The sequence below is a fragment of the Theobroma umbraticum genome, unplaced genomic scaffold (assembly GCF_002168275.2).
Source record: "Theobroma umbraticum cultivar Fairchild unplaced genomic scaffold, ASM216827v3 scaffold_44.0, whole genome shotgun sequence".
In the NCBI taxonomy this organism is placed as follows: Eukaryota; Viridiplantae; Streptophyta; class Magnoliopsida; order Malvales; family Malvaceae; genus Theobroma; species Theobroma umbraticum.
The window spans coordinates 11,748,604-11,769,280 of NW_018397255.1; the positions used below are offsets into that span (position 1 = coordinate 11,748,604).

The 20,677-nt window shown below is 33.3% G+C and overlaps 2 protein-coding genes across 2 annotated transcripts; one reads left to right on the plus strand and one right to left on the minus strand.

The window, feature by feature from the left end:
- The first annotated feature begins 1,045 nt into the window (after positions 1-1,045).
- On the plus strand, positions 1,046-7,153 carry CSLC6 (Cellulose-synthase-like C6). The gene is made up of 5 exons (XM_021445528.2): positions 1,046-2,026; positions 2,586-2,894; positions 3,889-4,179; positions 4,263-4,376; positions 6,045-7,153. Exons 1-5 carry the CDS (start codon positions 1,325-1,327, stop codon positions 6,678-6,680), a joined length of 2,052 nt encoding a protein of 683 aa, XP_021301203.1. The 5' UTR covers positions 1,046-1,324; the 3' UTR covers positions 6,681-7,153.
- Positions 7,154-7,841: 688 nt separating this feature from the next.
- On the minus strand, positions 7,842-10,379 carry LOC110409018 (small ribosomal subunit protein eS8). The gene is made up of 5 exons (XM_021418229.2): positions 10,269-10,379; positions 10,055-10,127; positions 8,759-9,089; positions 8,184-8,353; positions 7,842-8,088 (listed from the first exon to the last, which is right to left on the minus strand). Exons 1-5 carry the CDS (start codon positions 10,270-10,272, stop codon positions 8,007-8,009), a joined length of 660 nt encoding a protein of 219 aa, XP_021273904.1. The 5' UTR covers positions 10,273-10,379; the 3' UTR covers positions 7,842-8,006.
- Positions 10,380-20,677: the final 10,298 nt, after the last annotated feature.

The window sequence follows — 20,677 nt, forward strand, 5'->3', positions numbered from 1 at the left end:
AAGAATAGCAATGGTTTGAATGGCGAAGAAAAGCTTTTAGATTTTGATCGCTAACTTTTTATATGCACGGATGCATGGCTCTATGCCGAATGCGTTGCAGACAGCTTGTTTTCTTTATATCAGTTAAAGGCTAAGTTTTTCAAGTTGAAACTTAAGAGGAGGCCATGCAGCATGGGATAGGAGGACCCATGAAAGAGAAAAAAGGGTTGTGTACATCTATTTTCATCCAAAGCATATCTTTGAGATTTGACTTTACAACGTAGCTAGGTCTCTTGTGAGTTAATGCGTATTTACAAATAGTAATTAGAGCAAAAAGAGAATCACCAAGATCGTCTAACAAACAAGATGCATCTTCCATGGTCAAAGGATGAACAAAAAAAAAGGAAACCACCAAAAAAATCATTTTCATTTCATTGTCAAAGAGCATGCATGAGTGGGCCCTTGCCAGGCAAGAGAACATGCTCCGAAATTCCATCGCCTCTGTTCTCCAACAACCTCAACAAAGCAAACCTCTAATCACCGCTTAACCCAGTTTACCACTCAAACCTCACAACCGCCCTTCCCCTTTGCCTCCCCTCAAAATGGTATACACTCAACAACAATCATATCGCTTGCGATTGCTTATTGTTTACCGTTATTCAATTACAGTAATAAATTGCATCACAAATTCTTCATTTATTGTTATTATTGTTATAAATATTAAACTCTCACACAATCTTTTATCGTGATAATTATAATTAAATTATTAATTTAGGATAATTGATGGTTTTCGTTATTTATCTTTACTTATTTATTTCTCGTTTTATAAAAATAAAAAACAAAAAATTTAAGTATCAGTGCTCTTACACTCTGGACGCTTATTACAACATCTGCATTCGGCGGACAGACACGGAGAGATGCGAATCTATCTATCCTTCCAACCGCCTTAGTGTTAAATTTTCATTTCTATATTTCAAGAGTTTTTGCAACCATGCATGGTGAAATGGAGATTAACCACAACAAGCTGACGCGCCAAGAACTTCACGCGCCAGTCACATCATCCTCTAACAATCGCCGCGGCATCCCCGTGATTAGCGCGTGTAGATCAGAAATCTGGATTTAGTAATGCAAAAACCGCACATGGCCTGCTTCTAAACATCCCCGAAACTAAATTTAGCATTTCCCCCCTCTTCCGCTTCCGCTTCCGCTTCCACTTCCAAAGTCGGAACACAAAAAGGCGAAAAAGAAAAACACAGAAAGTAAAAGAAACACAGAAAAGATCTCTTTGTTTCTCGACATTTGATTAAATTCACATTTTTCTCTTTTTTTTTGGGGGGTGTGATTTATGTCTCGAGCACCGAATTATGAGTTTCAGGAATGGTGGAACAAGCAAAGGGAGAAGAACCACGGGCTTTTCACGAATGATAGTAACAATCCTAATAACGGATTTCTAGCTGTCGAGATCAGCAGTTCCAATCCTGATCGAACGGCGGAGAAAGATCGCGCCAGAAGCGCACGCCAGCTTTCCTGGGTTTGCCTCTTGAGATTCCAGCAACTCGCTAACTCCCTCGCGTGGATCACAAACGCCTCCATTCTCCTCCTCCGTACCGCCAACCGTCGAATCTCGTCCGCCGATTCCCCCTCCGATTCCTCTGCTTCAAGGCTCTATCGTATCATAAAGTTCTTTCTGTTTCTGGTGGTTCTTTTGCTTTGCGTGGAGCTAGTCGCGTATTTCAAGGGATGGCATTTCAGCCCGCCGTCGGTAGTGTCGGCGGAGGTGGCGGTGGAGCTTGTTTACGCCAAGTGGCTGGAAATCAGAGCCGATTACTTGGCACCGCCGCTGCAAAGCTTGGCCAATGTGTGTATAGTGCTGTTCTTGATTCAGTCTGTGGATCGTGTGGTGTTGATGTTAGGCTGTTTCTGGATCAAATTTAGGAGAGTCAAACCGACGGCAACGATGGAGTATCCGGTGGGGAGAGTAGAAGGAGAAAATGTAGAGGATTATCCAATGGTGTTAGTACAAATTCCTATGTGCAACGAGAGGGAGGTAAGCAGATGTAGGTTTCACCATCCCTAGCGAAAAATGGAATGTGGTTTTTTGAGTTAATTGTTCACGTAGTAGATTTAAGGCTCAAGTATACTAAACATTGTTGGATTTAGTTACGGATGCGTTATTTAGATAATGGAAGATTGAATGCTGAATCTTTAATTTTTGACTCTGTTTAAATGTCAGTTCACACTATATTTTAGATTAGGGTTCAAACCAAAAAAAAAAAGAACTTTAAGATTTCGTGTTGCTCGTTGTTGTAATTATAGCTACAATACTTCTCGTCTTCCTTGTTAGTGTTTTATGAGTAGGTACAGGGCAGCATGCATACGTAGCATAGCAAGATTTGCCTAAGGTTTAGAGCAATGCAAAATTGCTAACTATTGCCCTGTTTAGTTCCAAATTAACTGAATTACTGAAAATTCGTATTAATTTTGCCTTTCCTTTCTGGCCATGTACTTGGAAATTGACCAAAATAATTTGGAACTTAAAAAATAAATGATCTTTTATTGTTGGTTCGTGGTATATAATTCCTAAAATTTTGCTGTGTGTTGCATAGGTTTACCAACAATCTATTGCAGCAGTTTGTATTATGGACTGGCCAAAGGAAAGAATGCTGGTACAGGTTTTGGATGACTCCGATGATTTGAATGTGCAGCTCCTTATCAAGGCAGAAGTACAGAAATGGCAACAAAGGGGTGTGCATATATTATATAGGCATCGTCTTATTCGTACTGGCTACAAGGCAGGGAATCTGAAATCCGCAATGAGCTGTGATTATGTGAAAAAATATGAGTTTGTTGCAATTTTTGATGCTGATTTTCAGCCAGCACCAGATTTCTTGAAGAAAACCGTTCCTTATTTCAAGGTTACCTTTTAGTTCACATCTTTTAATTAGAACATTCCATTTTAATTACGTAAATTTGCTTTCATCTCTGCATGTGTGTATGAGCATGTTTTCGTTTGTCTTCTCTTTGAAACATAATTTTGGTGTGCTTGCAGGCTGATCCTTTGTTATAATCATTTTCATTGGTTCAAGATAAAGCTAACTGCAAGTAGATTAGGATTAATCTTAGTTGAGCTGAGTAGTCGGCATGGGTTCAAGATGAGAAACACCATAGTGATTGAAAGTTAACATTGTAACAATTTGGTGGTTTGCAGTTGTAAGCAGTGCCTACTCAGTAGCTAATGTGCTCTTTGTTTACAATCTGGTTACGTAGATAAACCTTGTTGGCACATAATTGCCTTTCTGTTGCAAGAAGAACTAGTCCTTGCATTAATATTTTTTCCAGTGACATTTGACGCAGAATCTTGGATCTTCAATGAAATTTTTAACCCATGGTCATCCATGTATATGTATTGTTTCTTTGTTTGATTAAACCAGTAAGGAACCTAACATAGAAAACAACATGGACGCTACTAGAGATCAAACAGGGTTCTAATCTTGCATTTTCACTATTCCCTAGGGTTCAATTTTTCATATTGAGCACCACTTCTTGTGACAAATATACATAGATGAGTTTAATTATTGAATGGTCTAAGATTTGCATTTTAGTAATATTATTTGGCTTTTTAAATGCCTAACAGTTCAGCAGCTATATTATGCTTATCATAGTAATAGTAACATATCAATTGTCACATAACTAGTTCTGCAAAATCAAAACAATATTTTGGACACAAGGAAGGTCAATGCTTGCCCCCCTCCATAACGCCAAAGCTAGTTAGGGATTTCCTATTTTCTTGGTACGGGTTGAGTTTCTCTGTAAAATATATGTGTTTCCTTTCTATTTTTCTGTTTTGATTTGTTAATTTACCTATCATTTTCTATCTGATTGGCAATTGTCTTCCTGTCTTTTTTCTAGGGGAATGATGATCTAGCATTGGTTCAAACAAGGTGGGCGTTTGTAAACAAGGATGAGAACTTACTTACAAGGTTGCAGAACATAAATTTATCATTTCACTTTGAGGTTGAACAGCAGGTCAATAGTGTGTTTATCAACTTCTTTGGTTTCAATGGAACTGCTGGTGTGTGGAGAATTAAGGCCCTTGAGGAATGTGGTGGATGGTTGGAACGAACAACTGTTGAGGACATGGACATTGCTGTCCGTGCTCACCTTTGTGGATGGAAGTTTATATATCTGAATGATGTTAAGGTGTGTGAAATGTTATAATATGGAAATTTACTTCCCCACTTGAGAGAGAAAGGAAAGGTGAGCTAACTTTTATCCATCTGCAGTGCCTTTGTGAGCTTCCTGAGTCCTATGAGGCATACAAGAAACAGCAGCACCGCTGGCATTCAGGTCCTATGCAGTTGTTCCGCTTGTGCTTTGTTGATGTACTTCGCTCAAAGGTATGAAGTTTCTTACAACTGTTATATTACACATTCATGTTTTTCATCAAAATTGAACCATATGCGCATAAGAAAATTGTATCCCTCTAAAATACTTTCTTACAACAGTTATTTTTCAAAATTTTTATTAATTTTCTCATTTCTATGGACAATGCAATCATTTTGTTCAATCAGAAAGGAAGATATTGAGGCAAAATGCCCCATGGCTTAACCAATTTATCTGATGCTTTCCACACTGATAATTTTTTCCACTTCCGAAATCAGCATTCACTCTTTCTCTACCCTTTAGAAATGTATAATTTTCTATGATATCTCACTTTCACACTGAAAGAGTTTTAATATTTTTTTTTTTTAATTGGGGGAAGGGGGATTTGAACCCTACTCTCTAGGCAGAGGGAACATGCACCAACCAATGAGCCAAATGCTTAGATGCATCCTTTTGTTTATACTTTAATCCTATTTCCACCAATTTACATGTTCTTCTCCAAATGATATCTAGATATTAGTGTTGGAAAATCAATTCAAATACATAATGTGGACTGAAAGTGGAAAAAATTGATTGGGTGGTGGAGTTGTTGAAACACCTTTTTCTTTCATGTTTTTTGGACCTTAATTAGCTCAAACAATATGCTACTGCTGAAACGTGGAAGAATTGAAGTCTTTGATCGAAACATTAAGTATAGAACGGTATGAACTGCCAGCCTAAACAAGAATTCTGGAACAGCAAACAAATTGATTTCAAAATATCTTTTGCGAGAGAAAGCTTAATTAGGGTTTTGTCTTAGATTTCTTGGCTCTTCATCCCATATGAGTAAGACTGGGATGTTGAGAACTGCTTTCATTTGTTACTGTGCTAGCCCGTACTATCACATCTTTATTTATCATACTATTTCATAAATTTTAATGAATTTAGTAGGGGAAATTAGTGGATGTTGTGGTCACCAAACTTCAATCTTTCACAAACAGTGCTTGAATGACAAAATCTTCAGTGGAAATGGAGGAGGGTCAATTCAATTAACTTAGAAATTATGCCTCCTTTCAAACGTCAAAATGGAATTTTCAGAAATGAATTAAAGGCTATGAAGGTAGACAGAAACCCACATGGGCAACTAATCTGTCATTACATCAACCAATAGTCCAAGCTTTAGTCCTGTGGGGTTGCTCAAAATGTGGGTTGTTGAACTGCTTTAGAAAAGGGAAAACAAGACAAACAGTCTAAAGCTTTGCCCAACTCTTTTTAAAAAATAGAAACGGGACCGGTGATCAATTATGAATTAATAGACTAAGCAGCAGTAACAAGTTATTTGTTTGCCAGCAGGTTATTGCAGCCTAGTCCTGTTACTTATGATAGACATTTGAATGGTTGAACATGTCTAAACAAGACTTATGTATTAAATAAAGAATGATTTTTATTTTTTTTTAGTGAGGGTAGAGAGATTTGAACCTAACTTTTTGAGCAGAGGGAACATGCACTTACCATTGAGTCAAATGCTCAAGGGTAAGAATGAAACACTTTTAATTAAATTTGTTTTGATATGTTTGGGTTTATGGCAAAAGTTTCCTGGCATCATTTAGTTATAGAGTCCATTTTCCTGTAACCTTTTTTTATGAATATAAAGGTGTGAAGTTCTATTTGCTGCATTATATTTCATTCTTTCCTTATTCCAGGTAAGTATGGCCAAGAAAGCCAATTTGATATTTCTGTTCTTTCTCCTACGGAAGCTTATTCTGCCCTTTTACTCGTTCACCCTGTTCTGCATCATTCTACCATTGACAATGTTCCTGCCAGAAGCTCAGTTACCAGCTTGGGTTGTTTGCTATGTCCCTGGGATTATGTCGGTCTTGAATATCCTTCCAGCACCACGATCATTCCCGTTCATAGTCCCGTACCTTCTATTTGAAAACACCATGTCGGTGACAAAGTTCAATGCCATGATATCAGGGCTGTTTCGTTTTGGAAGTTCTTATGAGTGGATAGTTACGAAAAAGTTGGGGAGATCATCAGAGGCTGATCTTGTTGCCTATGAGAAGGAATCAGATACATTAGTTGAAGCTACTAGTTTACTGAGGTCCTCCTCAGATTCTGGCCTTGAAGAGCTTAGCAAACTAGAAGTAACCAAGAAAAGTGTGAAATCCAAGAGGAATCGTCTGTATAGGAAAGAACTTGCCCTTGCATTTATCTTGTTAACTGCCTCTGTGAGAAGCTTGTTGTCGGCCCAGGGAATCCACTTCTACTTCCTATTATTTCAAGGAGTTAGTTTCCTAGTAGTAGGTCTTGATTTGATTGGAGAACAGGTGAGTTGAGCTGCTGATGCTAAAGAGTTGTTTGCTTCCCAGGAGGAGTTTCCCTGAAATACAGGCCACATTGACACAGCCTTTAATCAATAGCTTTGCGCATAATAGCCTCCACGGATCATAAAAGCGATATGCTGTTAATGGTTCTGGAATGAAGCAGTTGATTCATTTGTGCATGGCAAATGTTTCTGGTCTATTTATGTACTTAATGGACTGGCATACCATATTGGTTGCCAAGCAACATGCCATTGGTTAATATAAACTTGTACCAAAAGGTTTTGAAGATAGAAAAGAGAAGCTTCAAAACAAAGGGTGGGAGGATGGAATTTCGCATCCAGCAGATTTGTTTTGTGTAATGCATTGTACACTAGCTTGCCATTGACAGGTGAGTGAGGCAAGCGTCATTGCTGTCATTCTTTAATTTTGTTAGCCAGATTTGTGTACCAAGTACGATTACAGTATTAATCAGTTTTGAGATTTAATTGATGTTGTTCCATTCTAATCAATCCAAAGTCACTAATTAGGATATACCTAGCTTTGTAATTTCCTCACAACCCCTAAATAGGATTATAGATATGATTAAGAGAAAACCAAGATATTAGTGGTTTTTCTTTTTCTTTTTCTTATCTTCAAACAAACAGACAATGACCTCGACCTCCAGGGAATGAGGTCCAGCTGTAGATTTCATTGGACCCTTTGACATACTATGCTCACATTCCCTATAGCAATAATTGTGCCACCCCTCACCCCTCCATGCAATTTACGTATATTAAACATCTATCATCCCATCCTCTCTGATTTTTTTTTCTATCTATTTTGTCCCTACAACTCCCAATTAATAATTCTAAGTATGACAGTTTGCCTATCAACTTATAAATTTATCAAACCATCCCTCTACTTTGTATATATTCTCATTTCTTTCCTCTTCTGTATATTGTAATAACCATCATTTTCATTCCAAATAGTTTTTATTTTAAACAAAAAAAGGAAGTTCTCCTGTTCACACTCAAATATGCAATCAATTTCACTTTCCAATTTAATCTCAGGTGTTCGCGACTTGAAATCCATGTCATTTCAACCCCAGTTTAAGCACAATAGTAAGTAGTAAATAAGACGCTGGCAGGTAAACAGTTCTAAGTGTACTATTATCAAATTCTGGAGAAGGGAGGGTACCGACAATGACAATAATTTTAACTTTTGATTAAAAAAAACCAGAACAATTTTAACAGATATTGAGAAAGTAAAATGTTCACATTAAAATGTATCATATCTTAAACGGTAGCCATAAAGGAACAAAATCACATTGGTGAGAGTAGGACATGTGAAGTACTGCATCTAAGCAGCTCCAGCACCCTTGCCCTTCTTCCTCTGGATTTTCTTCGTATAGAACTCCAGCTCTTTACCCTCCAATATGTATCTAATAATATACAAATTGAATAAGAAGCTAATATAATAAAACTGCATTAAAATGATAGAAATAATTACAAAGAGTTTAAGATCTGCCCAACTTACCCATCAGCCCTGCCACACTGACCTGGCCGCGAAGAAATGCATGCCAACAACCTACCAGCACCAAATTGTTCTTCAATGTGAGCATCAAGTTTACGATCTTTCTGGCGCTTCTCAAGCTTCCTAGCGACACGGTTGCTCTTCTTAGTTTCCTCAGCAACACCTTCTCCATCCTGCCAGTTTTATGATGCAGAGAACAACCAAAGTCCGCTCAAAATCAGAAACAAGAAGAACATAAACTGAAGATGCTTAGTCACACAAGCAAGCACCCTAAAAGGTTAGACTATCAATTCTCTCCATACTCTAAATTAAAAATGGCAATCTTTCCATATAAGTTTCTCAAAAGGCATAGTTAGAGCAAAAATTATGCATGGGACTCTTAAATGCTAAGATAATCCTTTTGCTGTAGTACATACACTTCGCAAGAAGACAAAGCTAAAAGAGACAAACATTTCTATCAAAGCATGACAAAAAATTATACTAAAACAATCTCATACAGGTGATTATCAATTTGGAAAGTTAACTGCAACCTTGTAACGAATTTCAAAAAGGAAAAGCAATGATGAAAAACTTTCTACCTCAGTAGCTTCCTTCTTAGCTGCCATCTTCTTCTTCCTCCCAATGTCAACACCGTAGTGCTGAAGGTACCATTGCTTAAAGGGCGCTGCATCCACTTGAACAATGGCACTCTTTACAAGAGTCTGTGTCCTGACAAGCTCATTGTTTGAGGCATTATATACCACATCAAGAATACGGGTCTTACGTGTGACAGCCTCACTACCCCATGAATAGTTGCCGGTATCCAATCTCAATGCTCTCCACTTCACATTCCCTCCTCTAACACGAATTCTCCTTACAGTCTTGTTGCTTGAGAGCTTAGTATTTGCAGGCTGACGACCGAGTTCATACCTTACAAGAGCAGCCAAATTCATGAGATTAGAAACTTAATTGGTAATCAGTAAACCAACAGGCTGAAAATTGGACATTGTTTACTCTAAAAAGAGTTCATCCCCAAATCACTCCCTAAGAACCTAAAACAACAGACATCTTGGTTCTCAGATCTACACAAAAAAATTTCAAACATTAATCCCATAATGACAATAGCAACATCCAACCCAAGCACATCAATCTGCCATCTATTAAAATATACCTACATTGATTTACAAGTCCAATGCTATATATTGATGGCGAGTCTGGGGGGTTTCCCATCCACATAGCATCAGAAAACATCAAATGCCATTTAACACTGTGGGGCCGATCTTAGGTTCAAATCTTAAGCGGCAAAATCAATCACGTTTCCTAGGCAAGACTTGAACCTAAGGCCTAATCCAATCCTACCTCTTATAGAAAGGGCAAGCAACCATGCCATGCTAACTTTAACATTTAGAATTAAATCTCACAAATTAGCTTCTACGACCAATACGTGAATGCCCAAATATACCTTTATTGACAACACGAAGCAAAACTACCCTGTATGCTTCTAGTTGGAATGTCTTAAATTCGAATCTTATTTAGCAAATGCAGTTTATACTAGCTAGAAAAGAGTTGAACGTAAAATTTCCATTCCATATTCCTTCTCAATAAGAGAACCCCACTCAATTTCTAACACTCATGGTCAACAATTTTTGAATAGAATGATTCCCCTAAAATAAAATAAAATAAATTTTGTTTAGCCTTCAGTATCCATACGAACCTATGAATATTTCATCCATCTTATCCCATTTGGACATAGTTTAAGACAAGGGAATTCTAACCGTAATTCATTAGCGAATTCATGCAAAAAAAAAAAAGTAAACAAATGGAGCACAAAACCAGCCGAATTTGTAAAGCAATGAGGAGAAAGAAAAAGGGGAGAAGGGAAAATGGGGAATTACTTTCGCTTCTTCCTCCAAGCCTTCTTCTTGCCACCAGTGGCACGCCTCTTGTGCATGGAATCCCTGGAAATACCTGAAATAAAGATAGAAAAAACCACATATTTGAGAGATAAGAGCAGGAGAAAATCGAAGAGACGAAAAGATAAAAAGCGAGCTATGAGTGTTGTGTTTGGATGGTGAGAAAGTGGAGGTAAAGATCGAAGTGAGAACGTACCCATGTTGGCTGAGCGGCGCAAGTGACAGACTCAGTTGCGCTCCTTCGGTTACACACTCACAGCACCGGCTAAAACCCTACCTCTGTCCTATTTATATGCTGGCTTTTCGGTAAGTTGGAACCCTAAACAAACGATGGTATAATAGTCCGTCTCTATCTTATTTTTATTTTTTAAAAAAATAAGTTGACATTCTACTCCAATAATCTACTAAACTATTAAAAAACTTTAAATAAATTCTTATTACAGTCAATCAATAATTAATAATTAATTAATTAATTATCATTAGTTAAAATACTATTTATCATTTTATATTTACGTAATATTAATGTGAAAAATAAAAAAAATCACATATATATTATTATTTTAAATTAACATGTCATGTTATCATCAATTATTATATATTAATATATTATATTATTATTAATTATAATATATTAACATGTTACGTTAGCACTACACAGTATAGAATGATAAATAATATTTTGATTAAGTTAATTATTAATCATAAGTGCTTATTTGATTCAAAATAAAAATATAAACACTTTTTTGATTCAAAATAAAAATATAATAGTTTAATTAAATGTAATAAAAATATAAAATCTTATTTAAATTATCTTGAATAGTTTTAACACTTTTTTTCAGATATTATGCCAAAACACTGTTGTTGTTTTTTTCCTTTTTATTAAAATATTAAAAAGTTTTAAGTTAAAATAACAAAAAAATCCTTCAACTAAATGCATATCATTTTGCAATTAAGCTTGGACTCATTTGATTTTTTTTATTTGAATCTAATTAACTCCCTATTCTTATTTTTTTATGAAATTGAACTCTTATCTTGCAATGAAAATATAACATTATTAATATACATTAGTTTCAATAATAATTGCCATTTGTTACATACATGAAATTTGACACGATATGTTAATAAGACACAATATTTGTGATATGACGTGCTACGACAATAATTACAACAAAAATTAATAGATATAACTTTATTAACATACATTATTCTCAATAATAACTGTCATTTGTTGTATATATGAAAATTGATGTAACATGTTAATTAGACACAATATTTGTGATATAACGTACCACGGTAAAAGACACAATAAAGATTAATGATGTTATGCAGCAAGTCAATCACTTTTGTTACATATTCTACGTATGCATAAGATAACAATTGTTAATCAAAATAATATGTTATATTTTCATTACGAGATTAAAGCTCTAAAAATAACACTCCATTATATATATATAAAGAAAAATGATTTAATTGAGTATGATAAAAATATAAAAAATTCAATTACAAATATATATATATAGAGAGAGAGAGAGTTACAGAGCTTTTTGTTATTTAAGCCAAAGTTATTATTATAAAAATATAATATTACTACTAGTAGATATGTATTTTCTTTGTCCGTCAGATATCGTCTTCCATTGTCAAACCTTTTTATTATTGTGACTAATAAGAGAGTATAAATTAATTAAAGGTGTTTGTGTGTGCGAGAAGTTGTATTAGATTCGAATCAAATTTATCCATCTTCTCTTTCTCTTTTAAAGTTAAAGTTTAAATTTGATTTGATTTGTTCATTTAATTATTATTATTATATTAATAAATTATTATATATCAATATATTAGCATTAAAATCAAAATTTAATAAAAATAATGATATTGTTATGAAATAAATCTTAAAATAATAACTATAAAAGAAATATAAGAGAAAGTATTTAAAAAGAGTAAGAAAATCTTATTTAAATTTATAATTACAAACGAACTGAAGGGGTCTATTTATAAATAAATAGCCTCTTATCTCGATAGAATTTACTAGATGAAGATAATACTAAGAGATTAGATGGATGGATTAAATCCTAAGGTTGATTTAATCTAATTTACATCCAAAACTAAATATAGATAATACAAATGGATATTCACAAAATATTCGTAGCACTTCTCCTTGAATATCCATTATATTAAGAATATACCTCATTAAAAACCTTACAATAAAAAAATCTTATTAAAAAAATCTTATTAAAAAAATTCAAGTGAAGGAAAAAGAGTATATAATTCTTTTTAAGAATACGCTTTTGAAATATTGTCTCATTAAAAACCTCATCAAGAAAAACCTTGATGAAAAAAAAAGAGTACAGTATGTTTTTTACCCTCTTTGATAACTGCATTATAGAGATCCTTAAAATGATGCATTCCAATATTTTATACTAACTTTTCAAATGTTGCAATAAGAATGACTTCGATGAACAAATCTGCTAGATTGTCACTTGATTAAATTTGTTGAACACTAATAGTACTTTTTTCTTAGAGATCATAAATGAAGAAGAGTTTTGACGGAGCATGTTTTATCTTATCTCCTTTAATGTATTCTTCCTTTAATTGTGCTATGCAAATAGTATTATTATTCTCATATAACATTGTTGAAATTTCCTTCTTAATTGACAAGCCACATATTTTTTAAATATGTTGAGTTACAGATCTCAACCAGACACATTCACAACTTGTCTCATAAATTGTTAAAATCTCTATCTGGTTAGAAATAGTCTTTTTTTACATCTAATGACCTTACAACTATTGGTGAACTTAATAGATATGCTTTATCCATATAAAATCGCTTTAGCACTACTATATAATTAGATCGATGGACAAAAATTTTATTTGTCAAGTGCTCAATCTAAAAGCTTAAACAAAACTTTGTTTTTCTAAGGTCATTCATCTCAAATTCTTTCTTTAAGAAATCTACGATTTTTGATAACTCTTCAAGAGTTTCAATATAAACAACAATTACGATAAATTCATATATAAATCCTTTTATAAAATACATGAGCATATATGATTATTTCTATAGCCTTCTTTCAACAAATATTCATTAAGGCGATTCTACCATATGTATATAGATTGTTTTAATCTATATAAAGATTTATTTAATTTGATTAAATAAATTTTTTTAGAATTCAAATTTTGTGCTTCAAGCAACTTAAATCTTTCAAGGATTTTCATATAGATATCGTTATCAAATGAGCCATATAAATAGGCTGTAACTACATTCATTAGAAGCATTTTAATTTTCTCATTTATTGCCAGACTAATTAATATAGAATTATAACTGCATCCACCATAAAAAATATATCACTTTATATTCAATACTAGATCTTTGGGTAAAATCTTGTGCGACAAACCGTGCTTTATATCTTATAATCTCATTTTTCTCATTTCGTTTTTGCATAAATACTCATTTATATCCCATTGGTTTTACACTATTTGATGTATAGATTATAGGTCCAAAAACTTTATGTTTTGCAAATAAATTCAATTTCTCCTTAATTGCATCTTTCCACATTGGCAAATAATTTTTATGTCTACATTCTTTAATAAATATAAGTTCAGGATCTTCATTTTTATTTTGTAATATTAAGCGCTATATTATATACAAAAATATTGTCAACTTTTATTTCATTCTAGTTCTATCTTTTTCCATCATGACATAATTGATTGAGATCTCTTCATTGTCAATGATTTCAAGTACTTGAATTTCTTCTAAAATTTTTATCAATTATGCCAAAGGTCTCTTCTAAAATTTTTACTTTCTGTTTTTTACTATCTTGAATATTTACTCTTTTTCTTTTTCGAGGATTTTATATTTAAAACTGATTGGTCTCCACGCTTCTGGTGTGTCTTGTCCTACAGAGACATCAATGCTAATAGGAACGTTTGCAGCTAGTATATAAAATTAGTTATTCTCTTTAGGTCAGTAAATACGTATGGCAACTGATGTACTATATTTTACAAAAGAATTATCTTTCAAACTTCAAGTTCATATTGATTTGTGCCAGATTCAAAACTAGATAATGATAATTCATTCTAAGAAATTTTTTTTCTAGATGTTTATTTTTTCCCTCGAATGTTGGCAAAATTGTTTCTTCAATGTGACAATGGACAAACTGTGCCATGTCTCGTTAATGGTTCTAGATATTTAATTATAGATGAAGATTTATATCTAACATATATTCCTAATCTCCTTTGAAGATCCGTCTTTGTGCGATATGGTGGAATAATTTGAACATATACCCCACATCTAAAAATTCTTAGATGAAAAATATTTAGTTCCTAACCATAAACCAATTGTATAAAAGAGAATTTATGATAACTTATTAGCTTGATGCATACAAGCACTGCTACATGCAAAATGGCATGTTCTCATGTAGAAATTGAGAGTTTAGATTGCATAAGTAATGGCCTTGCAATCGGTTGGAAGTGTTTAATAAACAATTTTGCTCGACCGTTTTGTGTATAAACATAAGCAATAGGTTCTTCAACAGTTATTCCAACTAATATGCAATATTAAATGCTTAAGATATAAATTCATCAGTATTGTCAAGACAAATTGTCTTGATTATATAATTAGAAAAATGTGCTTCCAAACAAATGATTTGTGCAATCAATCTTGCAAATGTCAAATTGTAAGTTGATACTAAGTACATATTGACCATTTAGTCGATGCATCGATTAAAACAGTAAAATATCTAAATAGTTTACATGGTAGATGTATGAATCCACATATAACCTTGAATATGTTTCAAAAATGTAGAAACTTCAATCTCAACTTTAGCTGGTGATAGTCTTATAATTTATTTACCTTGAAAGCAAGTAGTACATAAGTATTTCATTAGATTGAAAAATTTCCTGATTTTTCAATGTATGATTATATTAATTTTTAATAAATTTTTTGTATCATTATTAATCCAGGATGGTTCAACCGGTTATGCCAAACATTAAAATTATTAGTAAACTATTGGTTTACTATGAGTTTCTATTATTCTAATATTTGTGTAGTTTAATCTAGAGAACAAAACGTGTAATTTTTTTTTCAACACATAGCTCTTACTTGAGATATTAGATGTAATATAGAGGTATTAAGTATCTCTTTCATTTATTGTCTCAATATAATATCTATTTAGACAAATATATTTAAAAATTAATAAACTTCTTTGATACTTGAAAAAAATAATATATTCTCTATTATAAACTTTATTCCTCAAGGTAGCAAAATATTAGCTCCTTCGGAGCCTTTATTAATCTTGTACTATTAGATACTACATTGACATTGATTTTTTTCGTTACCAAGTGGGAAAAATATTTTTTGTCTTTAAGTATTGTGTGCATTGTAGCAACGTCTGCTAGACATATACTTACATCATTGATCTTAGATCCAACAAGGTGAATATCCATATTTTCTTAAATAAAATAGAATATATACAATAAGAAACTTACAAGTTAACATGAAACAACATTAAATATATAATAAAAACACATAATAAGAATATATCATTTAAATATAATAAGAACATATTAAAACATCTTTATAATATAATTATACTAAAATTTACCAATTACTAATAAGTTCATTCTCGGATATTTTCATTACCAATCAAATGATTAATTTCGTTCTTAGAATACGAAAATCAACAATGGATATTTCTATTACCCAATCATATAATCAATTCTTCTTTCAGGATGGACAAACATCTTGATGTGCTATATCAACTTAGTCATTGTTAAAATCATCAGATGCTTTAATTTTCAGTGATGCTTAATAAAATTCAAAACATACAACTGGTACGTGATTAATGGTCTTTCATGTCACATTAATGAAAATACGTCTTCTATATTCCTTTTATTCTTTCCATTTTTGTCTTTTCGTTATTCATCATCCACTTCTGGTGGGTTAAAAGTATTCATCCACTTTTGGTGGATTACAAGTATTTATCCACTTTTGATTGGTTATCCATTTCTTGTGAGTTAGTGGGTTAAGATATTCATCCATTTTTGGTGAAAAATGTTGGCGCCATAAGTTTTTGATATAACAAAACATTCTCATTCATTAATATCTAACTACTACTTAAGTGTGTAGGATGCAAATGTATGTAAATAATAAATTAATGACTAGAAAGCAAACATCAAAACTCGTCAAAATAAGGAGTTACAAATGAGTTACAAACAAAAATCTATTAGTTAGATAATCAAGGGAGTTAGTCAACTAAAGTCCAAAAGTGAAATTGACTGCTTCAAAAATAATAAACTCTTAATCGGTTAAAATCTTACTTAACCGATTAACGAAGTAAAGCAAATTACGAGATAGAGAAGACTTAATCAACTAAGAAGTATGGTTAGCTAGCTAAAAGCTCACGATCAAAAAATTTGATTGCGAGACAAAGAAAACTTAATCGACTAAGAAGTATGGTTAGCTAGCTAAAAGCTCACAATCAAAAAATTTGATTGCGAGACAAAGAAAACTTAATCGACTAAAAAGTATTGTTAGCTAGCTAAAAGCTCACGATCAAAAAATTTGATTGTGAGACAAAGAAAACTTAATCGATTAAAAAGAATGGTTAACCAGCTAAAAGCTCACTATTTGAGAATTTGAATTTGAATATCTGAAGACAGACTAATGGCTAGAATAGACTCTAAACTGTTTCCAACGGTCTGAAGCTGTCACATCTATCAAAGTTGATTTTTCAAGTATAAAAGACATCTCCAATGACAAAGAAATGCATGAGATGCTTCCAAGAACAAAAAGAGTCCAAAAATAGCAAAACTTTTCTCAATCCTTCTTGCACTTCACTCAAATATTTATAATAGAGTTTAACACTTCATCTTATACCATTCAGATCAAGTTAAACATCATAGGTACTTCTCCATATCTGCAATCCTTGATTACTTAGAGGGTACGAGACACTCTAAAGGGATTAATCGAACTTGGTTTATCTTGGTTGTTATTGTAGGTTCTAACTTAACCTTAGAAAAGTTAGTTTTGAGTTTTGGTTGATCCCAGAAAAACTATTGTTAAAGGTTATTGCTGAGCTTATGAAAAACCATTGTAAAAGCTTGGTGGAAGTTCGGGAATTCCATCAATTCTAGTGATTTGGTTTGAAAATCCTTGATTGGAAGATCAAGGTAGTGGATGCAAGTCAAAGAGACTGAACCACTATAAATCTTTGTGCATTTTTTACCCTTTTTTATTTTTCATGTCATTCTTCTTTGAATTATTCTTTCATCTAGCATTCAACTTCTCATCATTAACCTTTAACTAACCTCTAATTATAAGTTAAGTTTAGTGACATTTAGAAAGTGCTATTCACCCTTCCTCTAGCACACATATTTGGAACCAATAGTAAAATTATCCATTCACTTCTAGTAGCAAAATTATCTATCCACTTCTAGTGACAAAATTATCCATTCACTTTTAGTGGTAAAGTTATCCTTAATTAAAATATTGATAGTGTAAATTATTATGATAACCTCGTCTATGTTCATGATCATAATTATTAAATGATGTGGTATTCACTTCAAGAAATAGATAGATTCATGACTATGACCATAATTATTAAATGATATCGCATTCATTTCAGAAAATGGATGAATTTATAATTTTTTTTATTAGTAGCTCGTTTGTCACATTCACTTCAAGGAATGGACATTCTGATTTTTCATTAATAACAAGTAACAAAATATAATATATACTACATAATAGCAAAATTCACATTAAGGTTGATTTTTAGGGAATGAAATACTAAAGAGATATTAAGTCACTTATTTGATTTTCTAAAATCAGAAATAAAAAAAAATAACCTTGTGAGAAGATGAAAACAAAATCCAAACTTGAGAGATTAGAAGATTGTATTGATAATGTGTTATAAAATAAATATTAAAAAAACAACTATAAAAGAAATATAAGAGAAAATATTTAGAAGGGGTAAGAATATCTTATTCAAATGTGTATTTACAAATGAACTGAATAGGTCTATTTACAAACAAATAACCCCTTATCTCGATAGAATTTATAAGATGAAGATTATACTATAGGATTAGATGAATAGATTAAATCTTAGTGTTGATCTAATCTAATTTACATCTAAAACTAGATATAGATAATATAAATGAATATTCACAAAAATATTCATAACAAATATTTATTAACAAGAAGTTAATTAAACTTAAAAAGTTATACCTAATTCTGATTTTGCTATAATCATGAATCAACGTAGACACATAACTCCATACATAAACACTACTAATACTAACAATTTGAACAAAAATTGATCTTGGCCAAGGAAATAGGAAGCCACTTTTTTTCACAAAAAGTAGACCTAATATATCACATGTCTGTTTTGCAAATGATCTCATGTTATTTGGAGTGGCAACTTCACAAAAAGTTAAAAGTGATGTTAAGGACTCTTGATAAATTTTGCCAAGCATCTGGTCAGAAGGTGAGCTTAGAAAAATCCTCCATGTTAGTTTCTGCTAATATTGACTCCACAAAGGCGAAAGCTTTAAGCTAGTTAGCTAAAGTTCCTTTAGTTAAGGATTTTGGGAAGTATTTATGGACTCCAATGATTCATGGAAGAGTGACAAAAGCCACTTATCAAGAGCTATGTAGTAAAATTAAAAATAGATTGGAGAGTTGGGGCAATAAACATTTGTCGATGGCGGGAAGGATTTCTTTAGTTCAATCCATCACTAGCTCAATGGCATCATATATAATGCAAACTACTCTCATCCCAGATAATGTAGCATTGGAAATTGATAAGCTTAATCGGGATTTTATTTGGGGTCACTTGGGTGGGGTGCAGAAGCTCCATGTGTCACAGGGCGATTCTTAAGACCACCTTCGTGCGGCCTTGGATTCAGCCCTTAGCTCGGCAGTAGAACCCAAGTCAGCCTTACTCACCCGACAAGCGCTCAACACCCGCACAATGGCTTTAAGCCAGCAAGCAAGCTTGCATAAACAAGGAAGGAAAAATGGGAAGAGAATGCTAGAGAAAAACTAAACTCTTTATATTGAATGAATTGAAATACAAAGGATGCAAGAATGGATGATTTACACAATGGTGGATGGGGCTATTTATAGCCAAGGTTCCCCACCCACTTTTCCCTCCAAAGTTTTTAATTCAAAGTATTCCCCCCAAAAGATTTCCCTCCAAAGTTTTCAATTCAAAGTATTCCCCCCAAAAGATTTCCCTCCAAAACATTTGGGAGGTTCTAGAAGTTCGGTTGGGAGGGAAAATTTGAATTTTCCAGCAACCCCCCTACATGGGTCTAGTGGGCTGGCACCCTCTTGGGCCTCTTGGCGGGTCCGGACTGTGTCACCTATTGGGCCTCCTGGTGGGTCTGGACTGTGGCCCGTGACACATGCACTCAGTTGGAAAACAATTTGTTTTTCAAACGAACTAGGTGGGCAAAAGATTAGGTAGACTAAGAAGTTTAATTTGGCTTTTCTAGCTAAATTAGGGTGGCAGTTATGGATGAATGAGGACTCCCTTTGGGTTGATATACTGAAAAGCAAATAGTTAAAAAACCAAGAATTGTTATCGGTTAAAGCTAAAACTACAGACTCCTATACTTGGCGAAGCATATTGAAGAGTAGAGAAATTTTGGTTAAAGGCTTGGGTGTGATCCCAAATAATGGACACTCCACTTTATTTTGGACGAATTCTTGGCTAGCTTGTGGACCTCTGTTGAATTTTGCCAATAGAGAAATTTCTATGGTGAAAGTTGCTCTACTTGTGGCAAGCTATTGTGACGAATATGGAAATTGGGACTTTCATTCACTAAAACATTTACTTCTTTCTCAAATAACAGGGATGATAGCAGCAATATTTGTTGATCCACGCAGTAGTGTAACTCATGAAGGGTATTGGACACCGACAAATAATGGAGTCTTTTCTGTAAAGTCAAGATATGACTGTCAAAGTGATGCTTCACTATTTGGAAGATTACAAGTCCTAGGAAAGTTAAAGTTTTTCTTTGGAGTGTCTTACATGAATCCTTACCAACAGTAGACTAATTGCTGAAAAGAAATGTGGTTTTTTCGATCTATGTTTTAGATGCGGTAATGTTACTAAAAATTTAATACATGCATTAAGAGACTGCAACTGCTTGAGAAATATGTGGCTTAATATGTGACCTAATTTAAGCTCAAATGGTTTCTTTAATATGGACTTACAACAATGGGTTCAAGAGAACATGTCTGTATCAAAGCTTTGTGATGCGGCTCGATGGGGAGTCATCTTCTCTCATGCAATATGGATGCTGTGGCATTGGAGAAATAAAAATATGTTTGATTGCGCTTTTCATTGGCCAGATAATGCAGCACAGAATATATGGTGCAAGGTGAAAGAAGCTTGGGATATTTTGGGGAAAACAGAGCATCGATCTAAAGTAGCAACTCCAACATTCTGGACAAGACCAAATCGCTCACATGCAATGCTTAATGCGGATGGCAGCTCAAAATGTATTTCTGGGAAATCCACTGCAGCGGGTTTGGTAAGAGATGATGAAGGGAATCGGCTTTTCGGTTTTGTTCATAACTTGTCGCAGAACTTTGGGCAAATTTTCAGG

What these genes read in the sequence shown, in the direction of transcription:
- CSLC6 (XM_021445528.2), top strand. Translation starts at nt 1,325, where the DNA reads ATGTCTCGAGCACCGAATTATGAGTTTCAGGAATGGTGGAACAAGCAA. An exon ending in TATATCTGAATGATGTTAAG is followed by an intron (nt 4,180 to 4,262) that starts GTGTGTGAAATG and finishes ATCCATCTGCAG; the next exon opens with TGCCTTTGTGAGCTTCCTGA. An exon ending in TTGATGTACTTCGCTCAAAG is followed by an intron (nt 4,377 to 6,044) that starts GTATGAAGTTTC and finishes TCCTTATTCCAG; the next exon opens with GTAAGTATGGCCAAGAAAGC.
- LOC110409018 (XM_021418229.2), bottom strand. An exon ending in GCTTGGAGGAAGAAGCGAAA is followed by an intron (nt 9,090 to 10,054) that starts GTAATTCCCCAT and finishes TGCTCTTGTAAG; the next exon opens with GTATGAACTCGGTCGTCAGC. An exon ending in CTAAGAAGGAAGCTACTGAG is followed by an intron (nt 8,354 to 8,758) that starts GTAGAAAGTTTT and finishes TAAAACTGGCAG; the next exon opens with GATGGAGAAGGTGTTGCTGA.